General features: G+C 37.2%; 1 protein-coding gene across 1 annotated transcript in view; it reads left to right on the top strand.

Annotated features, from left to right (window-relative positions):
- fhod3b (formin homology 2 domain containing 3b) overlaps positions 1 to 22,974 on the top strand; it is a 139,498-nt gene that overhangs the window by 110,555 nt on the left and 5,969 nt on the right. The window contains exons 12-23 of the mRNA XM_059339282.1: positions 1,062 to 1,172; positions 2,476 to 2,610; positions 3,336 to 3,386; positions 5,173 to 5,354; positions 7,074 to 7,589; positions 8,354 to 9,285; positions 11,129 to 11,287; positions 12,594 to 12,776; positions 13,526 to 13,645; positions 18,024 to 18,185; positions 19,086 to 19,276; positions 20,186 to 20,378. Coding sequence (XP_059195265.1) covers positions 1,062 to 1,172; positions 2,476 to 2,610; positions 3,336 to 3,386; positions 5,173 to 5,354; positions 7,074 to 7,589; positions 8,354 to 9,285; positions 11,129 to 11,287; positions 12,594 to 12,776; positions 13,526 to 13,645; positions 18,024 to 18,185; positions 19,086 to 19,276; positions 20,186 to 20,378 — 2,935 coding nt within the window. The remainder of the gene's footprint in view (positions 1 to 1,061; positions 1,173 to 2,475; positions 2,611 to 3,335; positions 3,387 to 5,172; positions 5,355 to 7,073; positions 7,590 to 8,353; positions 9,286 to 11,128; positions 11,288 to 12,593; positions 12,777 to 13,525; positions 13,646 to 18,023; positions 18,186 to 19,085; positions 19,277 to 20,185; positions 20,379 to 22,974) is intronic.

Raw genomic sequence — 22,974 nt, 5'->3', positions numbered from 1 at the left:
CAAGGGAACACAGGGGGAGTAAGTGATATAAAATGGTCAGTTTGGGGTGACGTATTCCTTTCATAATCTTTATTACACATGAAATGTGTTGTGCAACTGTTCTAGGACAGAATGTGCAGCAGCTTCTCTCAGATTTAACACAGTAATTACAAGGCTCAAAGAAGAGAAGGTGCAGTGAAAGACTGTCTCATGTGCAGACATGGAGGAGCTAAAGCTGCAGATCCTCTTCACACTTTCCTCTCAGAAAAGCTAATCAGACCTAGAGAGACTCAGCATGTCCTGCTGCTATCCAGCAGTATGACATAGGAATTCACATCACATAACAGTCCAGACGGAATTGTCCAAAAAGTGAAAGTGAGGAGCATTTATGGGTACAAGTCAGGAACCGGCCTATTTTACATATTTCAAGGGTGCAGAATCCAATAAAAATGGTTCCCAAGCAAAATTTTGAGTTTTTGACCAAATTGCCCATCTTGCTCAGTCATTGGACCATTTCCCCTTAGTTTTTTTGTAAGTAGCCAATCAAAGATGAGGAAATTAAGTTTCTAGATCTATAGTCTAGGGTCAGAGCAAGGATATAGTGGAGGCTCAAGTGATATTGATTGAATATTTATGTCGGCCTCACCTTAAAAGTTGGTATTTTGCATATATATACACATAAAAAAGACACTGAGCCTCCACTATATCCTTGCTCTGACCCTAGACTATAGATCCAGAAACTTAATTTCCTCATCTTTGATTGCCTACTTACAAAAAAACTAAGGGGAAATGGTCCAACGAGATGGGCAATTTGGCCGCCATTTTGATATGCAAATTAGAAGGTCAAAAACTCAAAATTTCGCTTGGGAACCATTTTTTTTGGACTCAGCACCCTTGAGATCTGTAAGGTAGGCCGGTTCCTGACTTGTACCCATAAATGCTCCTCACTTCTTATAGGAGGCTTTTATTCTGAAATCCGTCTAGACTATACCAGATTCCTGAAGTGTCTATCCTTCTCCTCTGTCTTTTACTGGAAAATGTCTTGGGAGAGAACAAAGCATTTATTCTCCTTCTCTTGATAGAATCAGTGCCAACGGCAGCCCGTACCCTGGCCGCCACCAGGCCGCTACAACAACCATCCACCGCTTCACCAGCTCAGCTACCGCCACACCAGACTCCAAACCAGCCGACAGGTTGGAACCACAGCTAATGCAAAACATTTTCTCCATATGATTGAATGTAGCTCACTCTATATGTAAAGCTCCCAACTGACCAAATGTGCAAACACACCTACAGTACAGGCCAAAAGTTTAGACACACACCTTCTCATTCAATGCGTTTCCTTTATTTTCATAACTATTTACATTGTAGATTCATCAAAACTATTAATGAACACATGTGGAATTATGTACTTAACAAAAAAGTGTGAAATAACTGAAAACATGTCTTATATTCTAGTAAGCAAAGGGTGGTTACTTTGAGGAATCTAAAATACAAGACATGTTTTCAGTTATTTCACACTTTTTTGTTCAGTACATAATTCCATATGTGTTCATTCATAGTTTTGTGGTCATTTTGTGTCTTTTTTGGTCATTTTGTGTCTTTTTTTGGTCATTGTGTCTTTTTCTCAGTCAGTTGTCTTTTTTTCAGTCATTTTGTCTTTTTTTCAGTCATCTTGTGTCTATTTTTGGTCATTTTGTGTCTTTTTTTAGTCATTTTGTGTCTTTTTTGGTCATTTTGTTTCCCTTTTTGGTCATTTTGTGTCTTTTTTGGTCATTTTGTGTCTTTTTTTAGTCATTTTGTGTCTTTTTTGGTCATTTTGTTTCCCTTTTTTGGTCATTTTGTGTCTTTTTTGGTCATTTTGTTTCCCTTTTTTGGTCATTTTGTGTCTTTTTTGGTCATTTTGTGTCTTTTTTTAGTCATTTTGTGTCTTTTTTGGTCATTTTGTTTCCTTTTTTTGGTCATTTTGTTTCTTTTTTGGGTGATCTGAACTGTGCGTGTGAGATTGTGTTCAGTGAGCGGGGGTTGCGGACAACATGCATGTTAAATTGGGGGTCGCGACTCAAAAAGGTTGAGAACTACTGCCTTAGACATGAATTGAACTAGGTAAAACACTCAGTTATTAAGGATTTATTGGCATGAAAGTTTCAAGAATGATGTTGCCAAAGCATCAAAATGCAATTTGCTCAAATATTGGGACAGTACACAATAAGAATATTCTCCCTCAGCCACTCATGTTTTGTTTTACAGTCATGGTATGGCAACAGAATCTGATGATTGCTGCATGAATTATTTCTACAGTCTCTCAGTGCAATTAAGGAAAAGTCAGGAAGCCTTCAGTGAGAATCTACAATGTAAATAGTCATGAAAATAAAGAAAAACGCATTGAATGAGAAGGTGTGTCCAAACTTTTGGCCTGTACTGTATATCAAAAATGCAAACCAAGTCCTCAGTTTTGATCAAGTCGTCACCTTTGTCCTTTCTCTTTCTCTTCAGACCCACTCTAGGAGGCTTGCTAACTTCCTCATACAGACAGCATCAGGAGTCTCTGGCTGCAGAGAGAGAGAGGAGACGCCTGGAGAGAGAAGAACGTCTGCAGAGGATTGAAAGAGAAGAGAGGAACCGCTTCAAGTTAGTCTCAACGTACAAACAAGACAAAACTCTGCATGACTTCATATCAGAGACACAGAGATATACAGAGATATATTATTTACTTCTACTTCTTTTTACATCTACTTTTGCACCGTAGGCAGCCAATAAAGAAGAAAATGTTGGCTTTTTTAGTAACAGGTGGCTCCAGACTTCTCATGGAGAGATATTTTATGAATCTCCCATGAGGCTGATGAAAGCTGAGCTTCCTTTCTCTATGAGGATTATTAGAAATACTGAATGGTGGCAGGAAGAGTCTGCAAAAGCACATGTTTTGTTTTTGCAAGTTTATTTGTATCGCACAATTCAACACAAGGTAATTCAAAGTGCTTTACATACACATTAAAAACAGCAAGACACAATTGAAAACAGTAAAAACAGTCAATTAAAACAGGGAAATAGAAATAAAAATATAAATAGGATAAAGGATAGGATAAAAAAGAGATAAAATAATAAAAAGCACAAGTCAAACATTGTGTAGTTAAAAGTAAGGGCAGTAGAGTAGAGCAGATAAGTGTTAAAGTTAAGATACGCTGCAGTAAACTAGAGTGTTTTTAGTCCTGATTTAAAGGAGCTGACCTCACATCTACAGGTAGTTTGTTCCACAGGTGAGGAGCAGAACAACTGAAAGCTGCCTCACCTGCTTAGTTCTTGTTTCTTGTTCTTGTTTTCTAAATTCTGTCTCTATTTCTGTCTTCCTGCCTCAGTCGAGATTATGTTGACAAGATGGAAGAAGCGAGACACGCCAGAGAGGAACGGTGAGTTTTCTTTAGATGGATTCACACAATAATGCTGCTGTTCCTGGTGCAAATAGATCAAACAGCTAAGGAGGCTTTTAAATGCTTTGAGATCCTATTTTTTTTAAATTGATTGCAGATGTAAAGCTGCAGGCTGAGTTATAGGTGTCAGAGCCCCTTTAGGCCTGCTCGCCATTAAGACGTCCCAGAGTTAACAGGACAAGTGTGTAATTGTGTTTTGGTACGGATGTTGTCTCCTCTCACCGTGTCTGAGAGCGTGTGCAATGTAATTTATAGCCGTTTTTATGTCCTCACCTTTTTCACCCCCGTAAAAAAATGTGTGAACAGAACTGAACAGTAAAAAACAGCCAAAAAACAGCAAAAAAAAGAAATACATTTTTATTTCCCTGAGTAATGACATTACAGCTCAATTTTTCCATAATTACCCAGAAATAAAACAAACATGTCATATATTTATGTTCACAGCATACATATTGGCTATTATTCACTAAAACCTTACTTTTAATTGTGTTTTTGAATTTATTATAGAATTTAGATAAAGAATTGGGTAACGCTTTATATTAAGGTCCTTGTAATAACCATTAATTAACAAGTAATAAGGCCCTTGTAAGTCCTTACTAGATGCTTATTAACATTATTGTGTGTTTATAAGCTTCTATAAGTGTTAATAATAGCATTACAAACACCCATGACCCACCCATTATGTCTTTGCCATGCCTTTATTAATCTTATTTTGTTTGCTTATTGATATTAAAATATACTTTATTGCTCATCTATTATAAGTTAACTATAAGTTAACTATGCTTTTTGCAGCTACCGGATCTAAAGCGAGAACAATGCCTTATTACTTGTTAATTAATGGTTATTAAGGACCTTATTATAAAGCGTTACCTAGAGTTGTATTTCTTTCAGAATAAAAAAAGGTAAAAGACAATTTTTTTTCAAAGTGAAAAGCTAAATTGCAGTTTGCACTGTTTTGCATGTGTTTTAATCTGATTTAAACAGCTCTTAGACAGATCATGGTGCATCTAAACCACCGTGTGCAGATATCTAGAAGCTACACTACCGGTCAAAAGTTTTAGAACACCCCAATTTTCCAGTTTTTTATTGAAATTCAAGCAGTTCAAGTCAAATGAACAGCTTGAAAGGGTACAAAGGTAAGTGGTGAACTGCCAGAGGTAAATAAAAAAAGGTAAGCTTAACCAAAACTGGAAAATAATGTACATTTCAGAATTATACAAGTAGGCCTTTTTCAGGGAACAAGAAATGGGTTAACAACTTAACTCTATGGAGTCTTGGGCTATTTTGTCAATTCATTGTCAATTATCAATTTCATGTCTTTGTAAGTCATTTTGTGTCTTTTGTGTCTTTTTTTGTCATTTTGTGTCTTTTTTTGGTCATTTTGTGTCTTTTTTAGTCATTTTGTCTTTTTTTTGTCATTTTGTGTCTTTTTTGTGTCATTTTGTGTCTTTTTTTAGTCATTTTGTGTCTTTTTTTGGTCATTTTGTGTCTTTTTTTAGTCATTTTACTTTAGTCATTCACTTTAGGTGTCTTCTTTGTCATTTTGTGTCTTTTTTTAGTCCTTTAGTCCAACATAAAATGTGATTTTGAATCTTTTTTTTACTTTCAAAACACTATCATGCTCAATAAAGAATTTTAAATGTTGCAAATGTGCATTAATTTCAGAGTACACTGAGACATTAAACTGCATCATTTTCAATTAAATTCTGGAAAAGTTGGTGTGTTCTAAAACTTTTGACCAGTAGTGTATATTTTGTGTTTGCAGGTACAAGGCGGTGGAGCGGCTCGCTGCCGAGGAGTTTGAGCGTGAGCGGCCCAGGGCGCCAGCACGAGGACGGACAGAGATCACTTTATGTTTGAGCTCTAACCCCGCCAGCCGCTCGGCGTCCCGCTGCACCACGCCTTCATCTGTTATCTCACAGGACGACGCTGCACACCTGACGCCAGGTACCTGGTGTTTGTTTACCATGTATTAATCATTACTGTAGGGTGATATGAGTGAATGGACTGAAATGATATGGCAGAGACTCCTCTCTCAAACTATTAACACTGCTGGAAGAATAACTACTTCACTGTAGAAAAACCAACCTGGTCTCACAGGAATCCGTGGAATAGCCACGGAATCACTCAAATTTCCGTGAAACTGACACGGATTTGGCTACAATGCAAGTTAATGACAGTCATATCCCGTGGCTATTCCAACATACAAAGTGATTATGTACATTCACTGAGTGAATATTTAGAAAATAAAACATATATTTCTCGCTAGAAATGTGATCAAAATCCATTTTTCTGCAGAAACTAAGTCAAAATATTGTTTTTTTTTCACTAAAAATGAGAGAACTGTCCGCCATGTTTTTTGTTCTGACCGCCGGGACCTTGAAAGTCACGTGACTTGGAACAAACCAATAGGAAAAATTATTAACTTGCATTGTAGCGAAATCCGTGTCAGTTTCACGGAAATTTGAGTGATTCCGTGGCTATTCCACGGATTTTGAGTTAAGCGAATCCGTGGCTATTTCACGGATTCCTGTGAGACCAGGTTCAGAAAAACATATCAAAATGTAATAATGAAACATGAATATTGGAGGGAAATGGATCCAGGTATGTTGATGTTGTGTGTCTAGAGAGCTTGATTAAAGAGCCTCAGTGGTTTGATACAGTAGTTTATTCATGTAAAACATTCTTTGGTAGTTCCTTAGACCAGCTATTCTCAACCTTGGGGTCGGGACCCCAATTGGGGTCGCTAGATGATTTCTGGGGGTCTCCAAATCATTTTGGAAGTCAGCTCTGTCTCCACTGTGTTAAAGTGTTCATGTGTCAATGTGTTTTAGTCTTTTTGGTCACTTAATGTCTTTTTTTGGGTCATTTTGTGTGTTTTTTGGTCATTTTGTGTCCTTTTTTGATCATTTTGTGGTCAATTTGTGACTTTTTTGGTCATTTTGTTTCTTTTTTTGGTCATTTTATGTCTTTTTTGGTAATTTTGTGTCTTTTTTTAGTCATTTTGTGTCTTTTTTTGATCATTTTGTGGTCAATTTGTGTCTTTTTTTGGTCATTTTGTTTCTTTTTTTTGGTCATTTTGTGTCTTTTTTTGGTCATTGTGTCTTTTTCTCAGTCAGTTGTCTTTTTTTCAGTCATTTTGTCTTTTTTTCAGTCATTTCGTGTCTTTTTTTTTCGGTCATTTTGTTTCTTTTTTGTGTGATCTGAACTGTGCGTGTGAGATTGTGTTCAGTGAGCGGGGGTCGCGGACAACATGCATGTTAAATTGGGGGTCGCGACTCAAAAAGGTTGAGAACTACTGACTTAGACATGAATTGAACGAGGTAAAACACTCAGTTCTTAAGGATTTATTGGCATGAAAGTTTCAAGAATGATGTTGCCAAAGCATCAAAATGCAATTTGCTCAAATATTGGGACAGTACACAATAACAATATTCTCCCTCAGCCACTCATGTTTTGTTTTACAGTCATGGTATGGCAACAGAATCTGATGATTGCTGCATGAATTATTTCTACAGTCTCTCAGTGCAATTAAGGAAAAGTCAGGAAGCAATTACAAACTGTTTTAATTATAAACAAAGAGAGTTTCCTGAAGACTATCAGATAATATAAAGGCACATAACTGAAGTAACGTTTTATTACACGTTGTTTTGATTTCTCTTCCAGGAACAGAACTTATCTCAGAGCCAAACCTGGACCCTCAGACCAGAACCAGAACCAGGAGTCCAGCGCCAGAGTTAACAGCATCACAGCCTCCATCAGAGCCAGACAGGCAGCAGACGGAGACGGAGACACAGGACGGAGCTGAAACTAAACAGAATGTAGCATCAGATGAACAATCAGCTGTGGAGAAAGAAGAGAAGCCAGAGGAGGAGAAGACAGAAGAACAGACTCAGTGTACGGAGGAGGTAGAAGCAGGAGAACAGGTAGAAGAGGAGGAGGAGGGAGCAGATGGAGCAGAGGTGGGAGAAACAGATGTGGAGGTGAATGTGGAGTTAAAGGAGGAGTTTGAGAAGCCGACGGAGAGGGACGTAGAAGACGGCGTGTTGCTGAGTGAGAAGGAGAGACAGAACGAGGAAGTGAATGAGAAGGACAACTGCTCCGCCTCCAGCATCTCCTCCACCAGCAGCACGCTGGAGAGGGAGGAGCGCGAGGAGAAGCTCACCAATGACATTGAAGCAGGTAAGATCAATAATACTTTATTCACTTCCCTTTGATAAACATCTACAGGTGCTTCTCAAAAAATAGAATATCATAGAAAAATTTATTTATGTCAGTAATTCAATTAAAAGCCACACGATAATTCTACTCCTCAAAGAATTGTCACTAGCACTTATTGGTGCACTAATTATTATTGCACTATACCTTGATTGTTTGCTTTTACTCTTCCTGTAAGTCACTTTGGATAAAAGCGTCTGCTAAATGACTAAATGTAAATGTAAACGTAAAAAAGTGGAAATAACACATTGTATAGATCCATTACACACAGATTGAAACATTTCATGTTTTATTTATTTACTTTTTTCCTAATTATAATGATTATGGCTTACATTTAATGACCTAAAATTCAGTGCCTCAAAAAAAATTGAATATTACAAAAGACCAATTTTATAAAGTATGACCATCTATATGACTCAATACTTGAGTTTTAACTTGAACTACTGGAAATGGACTTTTTTCAATGATATTCTAATTTATTGAGATGCACCTGTATTCTGCCCTACAAAGCGCAGTGCAGAACTGAGAAAAATGACTTTAAAGTTATCCTGTAATCCAGCCGTTTAGTTACTGTACAAACAACTACTATTTTTCTCCAAAACGACACACATTTGAGATAAGATGTTTTGACACATAACAAAGGATGCCTTGAAAGTCATGAAAATGTGTATGTTTATGTTTATGTTTGTATATTAATCTAGATGTCACCATTGTCTCCATGCCAACAGGCCAGTGGAGCCAGTGCATTAAAGACGCAGATGTGAACGACCAGTGTAACAAGATCCTGAACAGCAAGCGCTTCATGCTGGACATGCTGTACGCTCAGACGGCCAGCAGCGATGAAGGGAACGTAGCAGAGACGGAGAAGGAGAACTGTAAATGTGAGAAGGAGGGCGAGGCGGGCGACTCCTCGGTGGCGAGCCTGGCCAGCAGGATCTCCACGCTGGAGGCCCACAGACAGGCCAGGGAGGAGAACGTGAAGAAGATGGAGGTGGGACACCTGGACAACCAGGGCAGCGTCCGAGCCGTGGCCGAGAAGTTTGGAGACTTGGTGAAAGGTTTGACGTCTCCTCCGGAGGTGGAGGCCTCCTCCAAGGAGCAGCAGCAGACTGATAAACCCTCCAGCGCCTCCTCGTCTCCGTTACCCCCCAAGAAGGAGTCGGACCACATCTGGGACCAGCTGATGGCGTCCCCCAGGGAGCTGAGGATCAAAGAGATGGACTTCACCGACCTGAGGGACGAGGACGACATGGACATCTTAGACATGGACAGTATGATGAGGACGGGGGACCTGAATCCTCCTCCTCCTCCTCCTCCTCCTCCTCCTCCATGTAATGCTGCCCTGCCACCAGCCCCGCCCCTCTTCGGCTGCCCCCCTCCTCCTCCTCTCCTTGGTAAGATGATGCCCCCGCCCCCTCCCTTCATGCCCCCCATCCCTCCTCCGTCCCCCCAGCTGAGTCGAGGGGAGCTGCCTCTCTTCCAGAAGAAGAAGAAGACCATCCGTCTCTTCTGGAACGAGGTGCGTCCGGTGGACTGGCAGTGTAAGAGTCATAAATTCTGTAAGGAGTCCCTCTGGTCCAAACTGGACCCGGTGAAGCTGGACACGTCCAAGCTGGAGCAGCTGTTCGAGTCCAAGTCCAAGGAGCTGCCTGTCACTAAGGTAACTGAGTGTTGCTGCTGCTACAGTAGACAGACTGTTGAAGGTTTATTTTGCAGTTCTGATTTGACTCCAGAGCTCCATGAGAGGCCACAAAATTTTATTCCATCATCGAGCACCGTGAAACTAAAACACATAACAAAATATCAATATTTGCACATATTAAAAGTTCACACATTTTACTTCATTAGATAGTTTATGTTTTCTTTAAAACCCACACTATACCCACAGTCAACCATAAAACTCCAATATCACACATAATATATTAAACCAAACAAATATATGACAATATATGAATATAACATAACATATGAAACCAAACAAAACACATGCCACTATTGTTCAAATTGTTTCATACCTCGCTTCGCCTACCAAGGGTGCAATCTTTATGTGGTCAGACCAAGAACATGAATAAAACATAACCCAAAGAAAGAGACCAAAAAACAACAACCCTGGAACATGAATGGTACATAAACAACCAGCTCAGCTGGTCACTAACAGCTCCCTTAGCTGTTCTAACATCACTGTAAACCACGGCCACACATGGTGGATATAAAACATATACAGGTTCACAACATAAACCTGGTGGTGTTTCATAAAAAACACACACAGCAGCACAAAATGCTATAATTTATTGATAACAAATTATCATTCTTTCACTCAGGAAATGTAGTTCTTTAGTGTCATGAAGCAGAATACACAGACTCAGTGGAAGGACACTGTTCCAGCAGGGACGATTCACATGCATGACCCGTCACTGACTTGATTGATTGATTGATTGATTGATTGATTGATTGATTGATGATTCTTGTTCTTGTCCAGTGGTACTCTGCAGGCAGCGGCTAGTGAAGTTTGTCTGCTTTAAAATCTATGGCAGCATGGAGCCAAAGATGTTTACATATATCACGATATTGCAGGCTATTTTGCGATAACGATATTCTTGACGATATTAGGAAATACTTAAAAAGATATAGAAAATATGATTTTTTTTAGTCTGTTTAAATAATTAAAAATCTAAAATCTAGTGCAAATTTTTTACTCTTGACTCTTGAGTATGAGCAAATAATAAAAATAACCATTTAGGGGTTCCGGGGGCATATTTTAATAACATTTTGTAAAGGAGAATAAAGGTTCTTGTATGTTTTATTTAAGGCATCTTATTTTGACAGTCTTCTTGTAAATTCTGTGGTGGATTCTGTTAACACACCGTGCTCTTATTTTGAAAGCTGCATGTGTTTAGCTACAGGGAGTAAGTAGCTTTTTGTGATTAAAACAACTTTAACCACTACATCAAGAAGTAGGAACGTTGCCAATATCATGATATGCATTTTTTTTAACCATAAAAAAAATATACCGATATTATTGTGAACGATACGATATGGCACACCCCTACATCTATGGCTTTCTATTATACATAATGTTAGGAGAAATGTTTTAGCAATTTGTTGCAATTTGCAGTCCCAGGTGTGTGTTTATTTGTTTCAAATGTGTCTCAACCAATCATAATCAACGGCCAGAATCATCTGTTTTATTAAGGCTCTTTAGTGATAAATGTGTCCAAACTCCTGTCACCCTGGGGGGCATTTAGAATTAATATTAGTGAGAAAATACAATTCTGTATGTGATTACTTCATCACTTTATCACCTCCAACCCAGCCAAATCTATAACATGATATCAGTGGGGAACTGGATGCTAGCTGCTCTCTGTCACATCTACATTTTTAGGCTAAAGGCTGATAGGTCAGGCATGTTTTCACACATATTTTGTGTCGTGCATCTTTAAAGCATTAAGAGCTGCTTCCACTCCACCAGATACATGATCTGACATGATGTTTCTATCCCACAGAAAGCAGCTGTTGATGGAAAACGTCAAGAAATCATCGTCCTGGATTCAAAACGCAGCAACGCTATAAACATCGGCCTGACTGTGTTACCTCCTCCCCGCACCATTAAGACGGCCATCCTCAACTTTGATGAGTACGCACTGAACAAGGAAGGCATAGAGGTAAGCGTTTATATATATATAATAATATATAGACATATTTTGTTTTTAACCCTCTATAGTACAGTGTTGCCCACAGGCAACATACCCATTTTTGGCCTGTTAAATTTCTACAATGCCTGTTTTTGAGCGATGCGATACTTTTAAAAAAGAGGGAAGAGTATAGGGAACCAATAGCAATGCTTTAATTTGTCACATGACCTCCAGGAGGCCATATTGAAACCCAACTTTGCAGACTTTTCCAAAGGAAACAGCTTTGCCATTTTGCACCACAAAAAAATCACTCAAAACGTCATTTCCTGGCCCTTTACAATCAGGAAACAAATATATTCCTACTGATAGGTGAGTAATCCTTCATTTTTGATAGTTTTTATACACTCAGACTGTTCAAGACATTCATTTCAATGGGTCCTTGGTTCAATGGTACAATGTTTCCTGTTGAAATTAATTTAAAAAACGTCCTTTTTCACTTGTGCACCGCTATGGTACTATGTTGCCTATGGACAACAAACCCAAAAACTTCCAAGAAAAAAAAAAGAATTATAACATTTCTTCAGATTATTTTTATTTAGTCTATTTTAACACAAAAAAAAACACTCCAAATTTTTTTCCCTAACTGGCATCATAATGTGTACCATAGAGAGTTAACTTGGTTCTGCATGTTATAACTAGTGTCTGGTCCGTCAAATCAAACTCATGCAAGCTCACTGGCTCCAAAATAAACATGGTTTTCTTGAATGATATTTACTCAACACACTAAAACACACTGATGGATTTCCCCAAAACAGGGAATCTAACTCCTCAATGGGAAGGCCGACCATGTTGACATATCATGTGATTTTCTGGCTGCTCAGCTGACTTTTTGGCCGTTCTCATGTAATCAATCACAGCCATGATTAAAGCTTAGCTCCATGCATATTTTCAGCCCGTTTTTAAAAAGCATACTAGAGACTTTTCAGCAGATAATGATTAATGTTGCATTCCTTATATAACCTGTAGCTTCAGTTCATGCTCAACATTAAGGAGTATCCCTCCCCACCTTTTCTCTCTGGAGATATTTTCAGCCAGACGACAAAAGCGAGGTTGAAAGTTCAGATGTCACACAAGTTTCTGGGAGAAATTGGAAACATGTTACATAAACAGAGCGAGAAATGAATGGAAACGGAATGAATTTGTTTTCTCCCTTCTCCTGTGATTTACTCTCTGACATGTTATGTAAAGACTTTACTCAGGCGTTGAGGAACTTATGACAGGTGGACTTGATGAACGATCCTATAAGCCGGTTTCTTTCTCCTCCTCCCTCTCCTAGAAAATCCTGACAATGATCCCCACGGAGGAGGAGAAGCAGAGGATCCAGGAGGCCCAGCTGGTCAGCCCTGATATCCCTCTGGGCAGCGCCGAGCAGTTCCTCCTCACCCTCTCCTCCATCACAGAGCTGTCTGCTCGCCTGCAGCTCTGGGCCTTCAAGATGGACTACGAGCTTATTGAGAAGGTCACACACACTTCCTGTCCACTTTAATCACATGCAGACACATCACACCTTACAGAGTTACAGGAGGAAAACAATGGAAAACGTATTCTTCAAGAATAGCGTTACATTTCTTCTTATATTCTTATTCTAGCTTGTGATGTGTGACATGGAAACAGATATTAGACTATTGTTTTCTTCAGTGTCATGTTCATTTTAACGCCTGGTACAACTAAAGGTACATTTGTTTGGACAACAACAAAAATAGTTCAATAAGGTTTAATTTAAGAGCTGGTTTTCATGATTTTAACCAAAATCATTAACAAGAAAAACCATGGAAAATGTCTAGATATCAGCTCTTAATTTAAACTCATTTGAGCTATTTTTGTTGTTATCATTATATTTGTTTAAACAAATTACCCTAACAAGAAACTGAAGAAAACAAGGAGGTCTAATCATTTTTTTCATGACTGTAGAGTTGTAAATTGTTCTGCACTTTTCCTGGGATCATACCTGCTCATCAGAGTTATGCAAGATCAGGCTTCAGGGCATGGAGTCATCATTCTCACTGTTAAAGAATTTTGTATTGTTGTTATTTTAAGGTATAAAAGTTGCATAATGTTGCTCTAAATGTTTGTCAGTTTTCTGTCCATTGTTATCTTCATAAAGAAGAGTAGAATGACTGGATAGAAGCGTTTGCTAAATGTATTGTAGAATTGTAGAATTACTAGTCAGAAACATGAACATTTATGAATATTTTCCCGCTCTTCCAGGAAGTGGCGGAGCCTCTGCAGGACCTGAAGGAAGGGATGGACCAGTTAGAGAAGAACAAGACGCTGCGCTACATCTTGACCACGTTGCTGGCCATCGGCAACTTCCTCAACGGCACTAATGTGAGTAACCCTCAGGACATTTATGGCTTAATGTTCCTCTTTCTTCACTTTCTCTCCTTCTGTGTCTTTTACTCACTTCCTCCATTTCCTCCCACGTTCCTCCTCCTCCTCCTCCTCCTCCTCCTCCTCCTCCTCCTCCTCCTCCCCCAACTCCCCCGCCAACATATTTATTTGGCAAGGATAACAGTGGACTCTCTATGTGTAGAAGAATGTGCAGCCTGACTGTCTGCACCAGACACTGTCCTCCTGCAGTAAAAATGCTTCTACTGCCTCTAGTGAACCTGCTTCTGTCTGTCTGAGAGGAAAGAAGGAGGCTGGTTGTGCTGCTTTTGTGTGATCTTGCATCTTAGTCTAGACGGATTTCAGAATAAAGGCCTCCTATAAGAAGTGAGGAGCATTTATGGGTACAAGTCAGGAACCGGCCTACCTTACATATCTCAAGGGTGCTGAGTCCAAAAAAAATGGTTCCCAAGCGAAATTTTGAGTTTTTGACCTTCTAATTTGTATCAAATGGCCACCAAATTGCCCAACTTGCACAGTCGTTGGACCATTTCCCCTTAGTTTTTTTGTAAGTAGGCAATCAAAGATGAGGAAATTAAGTTTCTGGATCTATAGTCTAGGGTCAGAGCAAGGATATAGTGGAGGCTCAGTGTCTTTTTTATGTATATATATATATATGCAAAATACCAACTGGAACATTTAAAAGTGATATTGATTGAATATTTATGTCGGCCTTAAAAAAAACACACAAATAACGCTTAATTCACCTTAAAAGTTGGTATTTTGCATATATATAAATATACATAAAAAAGACACTGAGCCTCCACTATATTCTTGCTCTGACTCTAGACTATAGATCCAGAAACTTAATTTCCTCATCTTTGATTGCCTACTTACAAAAAACTTACAACAACTGAGCCAGATGGGCAATTTGGCGGCCATTTTGATATGCAAATGAGAAGGTCAAAAACTCAAAATTTCGCTTGGGAACCTTTTTTTTTTTGATTCAGCACCCTTGGAATAAGTAAAGTAGGCCGGTTCCTGACTTGTACCCATAAATGATCCTCACTTTCACTTTTTGGACAATTCCGTCTAGACCAGGGGTCTCAAACTCAAATTACCTCGGGGCCACTGGAGGCAGTATCAAAATGACCAAAAAAAACTGAATAACTTAAAAAAAGACACAAAATGACCAAAACAAAACGACCAAAAAAGACACAAAATTACAAAAAAAAGACACAAAATTACTGAAAAAACACAATATTACGTTTTTTTAAAGACACAAAATTACAAAAAAAGACACAAAATTATAAAAAAAGACACAAAATGACCAAAAAAAGACACAAAATGGCAGAAAAAAAATAAATTACTTAAAGAAGAAAAAAAATGACCAAAAAAAGACACAGAATTATTAAAAGAAGAAACAAAATGACCAAAAAAAGACAAAAAAATATTAAAAGAAGAAACAAAATGACCAAAAATAGACAAAAAATTACCAAAAAAAGACACAGAATTATTAAAAGAAGAAACAAAATGACCAAAAAAAGACTAAAAATTACCAAAAGAGACACAAAATTATTTTAAAAAGTAACTAAAGGGACCTTCCACACACAACACAGTAAAGTGCCATTCATATAAAACTCACATTAAACTTTCATATCAAGGTGGGGGCCACTAAATATCGCCACGAGGGCCACAATTGGCCCGCTGGCCGCCAGTTTGAGACCCATGGTCTAGACTATCTGTGATCTTGCATTTTTCTGTCTCACCCTGTGATGGAGGTTTCTGTGACCTTGCGTGTACCTCTGTGTTTATGTCCATGTATTAGTGAACCTCTTGGCTATAAGAGCCAAAAATGCAAAAGGGAAACATTAGTCATTACCATCAGAATAAGTGTTTCCCGTAAGTAATGGCTGCATTTATATTTTGCAGTAAGCCATTTAAACCTGGCAGCAGAACAAGGCAGATCCTGGTGGGATTATGTCTTTCATGATATGTGCAGGCTTTTCTTAGCTCTCGTGGTGAGGAGAACAATCGGTCGGCTCTGAAGCAGATTGTGGTTTCTGATAATCCTCAGCCTAATGAATCTACAGATCTACCATTCAGCGCCTTTTTTCACGCTGCCAAAAAGGAAATTCACTGCAATTTGTTCCTCAAGTAGGAGCTCTTGATTTTTAATCTCAGACAGTTGTTTCCATCCCATATTGTTTCTTTTTTTTAAGCACTTTATTTATAGATTTTTCAAGTTATAGAACAGAAACATTAAACAACAAATCAATCCCACCCAGCCCTCACAAGGACAAAATAAATAATTCATAAAATAAGTAAAATAAAATGAATATGAAATAATAAAATATAATTAATAAATCAAAAAATAAACTGAACAGAATCTCACAGTTCAGATCAGACAAACTCAGTTGATACGACGAATTTTGGACAAATAATGAAGCAGACAACAACTAAAACATCTGTCTGTCTGTGCATTAATATATTATTGTTATTAATATATTATTGTTATAATAATTTATTGTTACTTTTAATCTAAGTCCTTTGCTATCAGTCTAAAGGTCCATTCTGACCTCCTGAGTGTGTAACAGTCAGCTTCAAGCCAGAGACTCCTTGGAAAGTAACAACTTGATACTTTGGGATTTGTCAGAAAAGACAGAAAATTACCCAAAAAAGAATCAAATTGACCACAAAATGATCAAAACAGGCACAAAATGACCCAAAAATTACATAAAATTAGGCAAAAAAAAACAATCAAATTGACCACAAAATGACAAAAAATGACCACAAAAAGACACAAATTGACCAAAAAAAGATACAAAATGACCAAAAAAAGAAATTAAGTGACCAAAAAGACTAAAACACATGAACACTTTAACACAGTGGAGACAGAGCTGACTTCCTAAATGACTTGGCGACCCCCAGAAATCATCTCGCCACCACGACTATATTTCAGCTTCTCTAATGCAGCTATTCTCAACCTTGGGGTCCCGACCCCAGTTGGGGTCGCGAGATTACATTACATTACATGTCATTTAGCAGACGCTTTTGTCCAAAGCGACTTACAATAAGTGCATTCAAAGACACAGAGATGATTTCTGGGGGTCGCCAAATCATTTTGGAAGTCAGCTCTGTCTCCACTGTGTTAAAGTGTTCATGTGTTTTAGTCTTTTTGGTCATTTTGTGTTGTTTTTTTTGTCTTTTTGTGTCTTTTTTGGTAATTTTGTGTCTTTTTTTGGTAATTTTGTGACTTTTTTTAGTCATTTTGTGTCTTTTTTTGGTCATTTTGTGTCTTTTTTTAGTCATTTTGTGTCTTTTATTGTAATTTTGTGTCTTTTTTTGGTCATTTTGTGTCTTTTTTTGGTCAATTTGTTTCTTTCTTTGGTCATTTTGTGTCTTTTTTTGGTCATTTTGTTTGTTTCTTTGGTCATTTTGTGTCTTTTTTTAGTCATTTTGTGTCTTTTTTGGTCATTTTGTGTCTATTTTTGGTCATTTTGTGTCTTTTTAGTCATTTTGTGTCTTTTTTTGTCATTTTGTGTCTTTTTTTAGTCATTTTGTGTCTTTTTTTGGTCATTTTGTGTCTTTTTTTGGTCAATTTGTTTCTTTCTTTGGTCATTTTGTGTCTTTTTTTGGTCATTTTGTGTCTATTTTTGGTAATTTTGTGTCTTTTTTTGGTAATTTTGTGTCTTTTTTTAGTCATTTTTGTCTTTTTTTAGTCATTTTGTGTCTTTTTTTAGTCATTTTGTGTCTTTTTTGGTCATTTTGTGTCTATTTTTGGTAATTTTGTGTCTTTTTAGTCATTTTGTGTCTTTTTTTGTCATTTTGTGTCTTTTTTTAGTCATTTTGTGTCTTTTTTTGGTCATTTTGTGTCTTTTTTTGGTCAATTTGTTTCTTTCTTTGGTCATTTTGTGTCTTTTTTTGGTCATTTTGTGTCTATTTTTGGTCATTTTGTGTCTTTTTTTGGTAATTTTGTCTCTTTTTTTAGTCATTTTTGTCTTTTTTTAGTCATTTTGTGTCTTTTTTTAGTCATTTTGTGTCTTTTTTGGTCATTTTGTTTCTTTTTTTGGGTGATCTGAACTGTGTGTGTGAGATTGTGTTCAGTGAGCGGGGGTCGCGGACAACATGTATATTAAATTGGGGGTCGCGACTCAAAAAGGTTGACAACTACTGCTCTAATGGGTCATAGAAACACCTCCTTAACCCAGTGTTGGTTTTGCTGACTTCCACTGCATCAGAATTAGCCTCCGTGCCATCAGCGGCTCTGGCATTTAACTGTAAGATAGTGGATTATTCTTCTGAGGGTGCTGGTCCAGAGACAGCAGTCCATCCCATATTATTCTGACTGTGTTTCTGTGCATGAATGCATCTCCAGGCTAAAGGCTTTGAGCTGAACTACTTGGAGAAGGTCCCGGAGGTGAAGGACACGGTGCATAAGCAGTCCCTGCTGCACCACGCCTGCTCCATCGTGGTGGAGAAGTTCCCAGACAGCACTGACCTCTACTCTGAGATAGGAGCCATCACCCGCCTCACCAAGGTCTGTTACTGTTACTCAACAATCTGCAGGATCAGAGTACGTTTTAATATCATATCCAGTGAGCAGAGTCCTCAACAGTTAGTCACTGTTCATTGCACCTTATTTGTTTCATAGCACCAACATTTTTATACTGCATATTCATATTTATTCTGCACTGGAATTCTACTCCTTTATACGTACTCCTTCTTTAGACACTTTATTTTTACATTTCATTTTATTGTATTTTATTGTATTTTTATATTTTATTGCTTGAAGTATGCCTAGGTTGTTCTTTGTAGGTTTATCTCTGTGTGTAATGCTGCTATCTATCTATCTATCTATCTATCTATCTATCTATCTATCTATCTATCTATCTATCTATCTATCTATCTATCTATCTATCTATCTATCTATCTATCCATCTATCTATCCATCTATCTATCTATCTATCTATCTATCTATCTATCTATCTATCTATCTATCTATCTATCTATCTATCTATCTATCTATCTATCTATCTATCTATCTATCCATCCATCCATCCATCCATCCATCCATCCATCCATCCATCCATCCATCCATCCATCCATCCATCCATCCATCCATCCATCCATCCATCCATCCATCCATCCATCCATCCATCCATCCATCCATCCATCCATCCATCCATCCATCCATCCATCTATCTATATATCTATCTATATATCTATCCATCTCTCTCTCGCTCTCTCTCGCTATCTATCTATCTATCTATCTATCTATCTATCTATCTATCTATCTATCTATCTATCTATCTATCTATCTATCTATCCATCTATCTATCCATCTATCTATCCATCTATCTATCCATCTATCTATCTATCTATCTATCTATCTATCTATCTATCCATCTATCTATCTATCTATCTATCTATCTATCAGGTGGACTTCGATCAGCTTCAGGACAACCTGGCCCAGATGGAGCGAAGGTGCAAAGCATCATGGGATCACCTCAAGGTCATTGCCAAACATGAGATGAAACCAGCGTTGAAGCAAAAAATGTCAGACTTCCTCAAAGACTGTGCAGAGAGAATCATTATTTTGAAGATTGTACATCGCAGAATACTCAACAGGTACGCAGCATCCAACTGCACGCTGGCCAAAACCTGCAATTCCTGCAATTTAATGTTGATAAAGAGTCCTTTTATTGTGACCAATCCAATAGTTGTTTAATAATCATGCCGTTTGGTATTTTTTGGATTGAATTTGCTACCAAAATGTGAGAGAAATAAGCCTATTGTCCTCATGGGAAAAGTCATAGAAATAAAAACTGTTAGCAAGACAAAAGTTTACTTACACTACTGGTCAAAAGTTTTAGAACACACCAACTTTTCCAGAATTTAATTGAAAATGATGCAGTTTAATGTCTCAGTGTACTCTGAAATTAATGCACATTTGCAACATTTAAAATTCTTTATTGAGCATGATAGTGTTTTGAAAGTAAAAAAAAGATTCAAAATCACATTTTATGTTGGACTAAAGGACTAAAAAAGACACAAAATGACCAAAAAGACACCAAAAGACACAAAATCACTAAAAAAAGACACAAAATGACCAAAAAAAGACACAAAATGACTTACAAAGACATGGAAATAATTCAAAAATGGACAAAATAGCCCAAGACTCCATAGAGTTAAGTTGTTAACCCATTTCTTGTTCCCTGAAAAAGGCCTACTTGTATAATTCTGAAATGTACATTATTTTCCTGTTTTGGTTAAGCTTACCTTTTTTTATTTACCTCTGGCAGTTCACCACTTACCTTTGGACCCTTTCAAGCTGTTCATTTGACTTGAACTGCTTGAATTTCAATAAAAAACTGGAAAAATTGGGGTGTTCTAAAACTTTTGACCGGTAGTGTATAATGTTGTGCAGTGCATATTTTTCAATGGAATTTCTAAGCATTTTTAGTTTACTTTTGTGACTTTTTGGAGCCTGTTTAGTGCATCAAAGGATCTCTGTGATGTTTCTCTGCACATGTGCAGGTTTCATGCCTTTCTGCTGTTCCTGGGCCATCCGATATACGCCGTCCGTGAGGTCAGCATTCACCGCTTCAGTAAGATCTTGAGTGAGTTTGCTCTGGAGTATCGCACAACGAGAGAGCGCGTGCTGCAGCAGAAACAGAAGAGGGCCAACCACCGAGAGAGGAACAAGACCAGGGGAAAAATGATAACAGATGTAAGTGCTGCTCACCACAAGCGAGCCTCACACAGACACTTTCTCCATTTCCTTCTCCTCCTCTTTGTTTACTTTGTACTTGCTCAATTCTCTGAGACAATATGAGCCTTCCCTTGACACTGGTTACAACCTTAATCTGGTTAAAGCGTCAAACGTGGCCGTTTCTGACAGACGCGGCATACATTTATAATGACATCAGCATAGTTTCTCAGTATTGGCATGTATAGGTTACTGTAACAACAAGCAGTGAGTTGTTTTTAGTGTCTCATTGTGTAGCTGAGGAGGCTCAGAAAGGCCAGAGCAAACACCTCCCTGCATGATTAAAATCCCTTAAACCCCGAGGAGTCCTCAGCGAGCCTTGGCGGGGGCCCCTCGGTCTTCAAAGGGACCCTAATTCAATCACTGTGTGAAAACTCAAACCTTTGGATGTCCCTGAAGGAGAAATAACAAGGAGGCCCACACCTTCACCACTCTAACAGAGATGTTCCTCCGTCTGCTCTCTGCTCCACAGCTTCTATGTCCACAGTGTTTATTTAGAGTATAGGAGGTGGAAATCTCAAAGAAATGTTGTTATTTAAAGGAACAGTTTGATTTTATTCACTGAGGGTGTCACAATTTCAGTCCTAAATTGATAAGCGATCGAAAAAAAAAAAAAAAATGTCCACATCTTTTTATTGAGGTTTCTAACAGCATTGGGAAAAGACATTCAGTATGACAATGTATTGTATAACAGTATAACGACAAGAACTCAAGAGAAAAAAAGAAAGAAAGCAGAATAAAGAAAAAATAAGTGAGTAAATTAATAAAAAAATAAAAATAAAAAAAGTAAATATATATATATATATGTATATATTTAAGTAATAATAATAATAATAATAATAATAATAATAAAATAAATACATTAAAATACATCAAGTCAGAAATATTAATAATAAAAAAATAGTAATAATAAAGCGATCGAAATTTGCAATGAAAAAAAATCAAAAAGAAGTATCTGTACAAACAAATATAAAATTCACCATGATTTCCATAAAGAGTCATTAGTTTTTTTAATGTTTTTTTTTTGCGCCATTTAGTTCCATTATATTCAGAAAAGGCAGATTAAAAGTGCTGTATCAGTATAATATGACATTAAAAATGTTTCAATACAAAAGTTATAGTATTGATATCCAACCACATTAGGCCTATAATGGGCCTTCCGTATTTTTCTATATTATATATGTCATATACCACTTATATATTTAAATATATATATTCATTGATGTTTATACTAATACATGCAACAACCTATTTAACCTATTTAACATGCTAAAATATATTTTCTCCAATGTGCAATATCTGTAAAAATGCAAAGTACTTTTAGGAAACAAACTAACAATAAATATTAGTAATAAATGCCAAATAGCAGAAATGTATGAATATAATGTTTTTTTGTATTTATATTATTTATTCTGTCTTCTATATTTCTGTGTCTGTATCTTGAGCTGCTGTGACAACTAAAGTTCCACACTGTGGGATAAATAAAGTCTAATTATAATATATTATATATAATATAATAATTATCTTATCTTATCTTACCTTAATTATAAAATCTGTATTTTTGATTTAGGGTGAACTGTCCCTTTAAAGTTCTACAGTTAAACTTTGTGATCAGCATATTAATGAGTTATGAAGAGGGGAGAATAATCTATAAATATGGCAATTTATGCCAGAAATATGAGCACATTTCCATCTGATAGCAAGTAATCATATAATAAAATACTAAGCCAATTTAATGAATATCATTCTTCAATTGCTTTACATTGTGTTAGATATAAAATCTTACATAAATATCAACCATTAAATTAAGTGGAATGAACTGGGCCTAAACCTCCCAAAACAGTACATTCAAGTTTTGTGTCAGCAAAATTATTTTTTCGACAATGCATTAATTATTTTACTGTAACTTTTCACAATACCATCAACATTCAGTGCAAAACTTAACACAATGTTGAATGTTTACTGCACACATTAAACTAAAACCTTTAGAATCAGTGAGGTCTTGAACTGACTAAAAACATATCCTGAATATTTGTCACTGTGTTTATGGAAAGTTTTCACCTGAAACCAGTTCTATTGTATTTACAACACACCTTTGGGCATTTCTCCCTTTCATTTCCTTCATCTCTGTAGAGTGAGGATGACGATGATAGTGAGGTAGGGGGTGACTCTGTGTGGAAACGTGTCACATGCATGAGAACTTTCTCTTTCTCACTAACATTAGAGCAGACTGCTGTCATAAACAATAACTGGTGTTTTACAAGGCTTATCACGTGACAAATCAGACCTGTAGACTGACATGTTCTCAGTGAGTGTGTGTGTGTGTGTGTGTGTTCTTGTACTTCCTACATAGTGAGGACCAGAACACGTTTTTAACCAACATTGTGAGGACATTTTTGCAAAGTGAGGACATTTCGGCCGGTCCTCACTTCTTTAAAGGCTTTTTTGAGATTTCATACTTTGTTTTAAGGGTTAAAGGTTACATGATAATGATAATTAACTGAAACTGTATTGTGTGGTTACAAAACTAACTAAAATTATAGTGAAAATGTCCTTC

The sequence above is a fragment of the Centropristis striata genome, chromosome 8 (genome assembly GCF_030273125.1).
Source record: "Centropristis striata isolate RG_2023a ecotype Rhode Island chromosome 8, C.striata_1.0, whole genome shotgun sequence".
Taxonomy (NCBI): Eukaryota; Metazoa; Chordata; class Actinopteri; order Perciformes; family Serranidae; genus Centropristis; species Centropristis striata.
The sequence above is the reverse complement of the archived record's forward strand: the minus strand, read 5'-3'. Positions and strand labels throughout refer to the sequence as shown.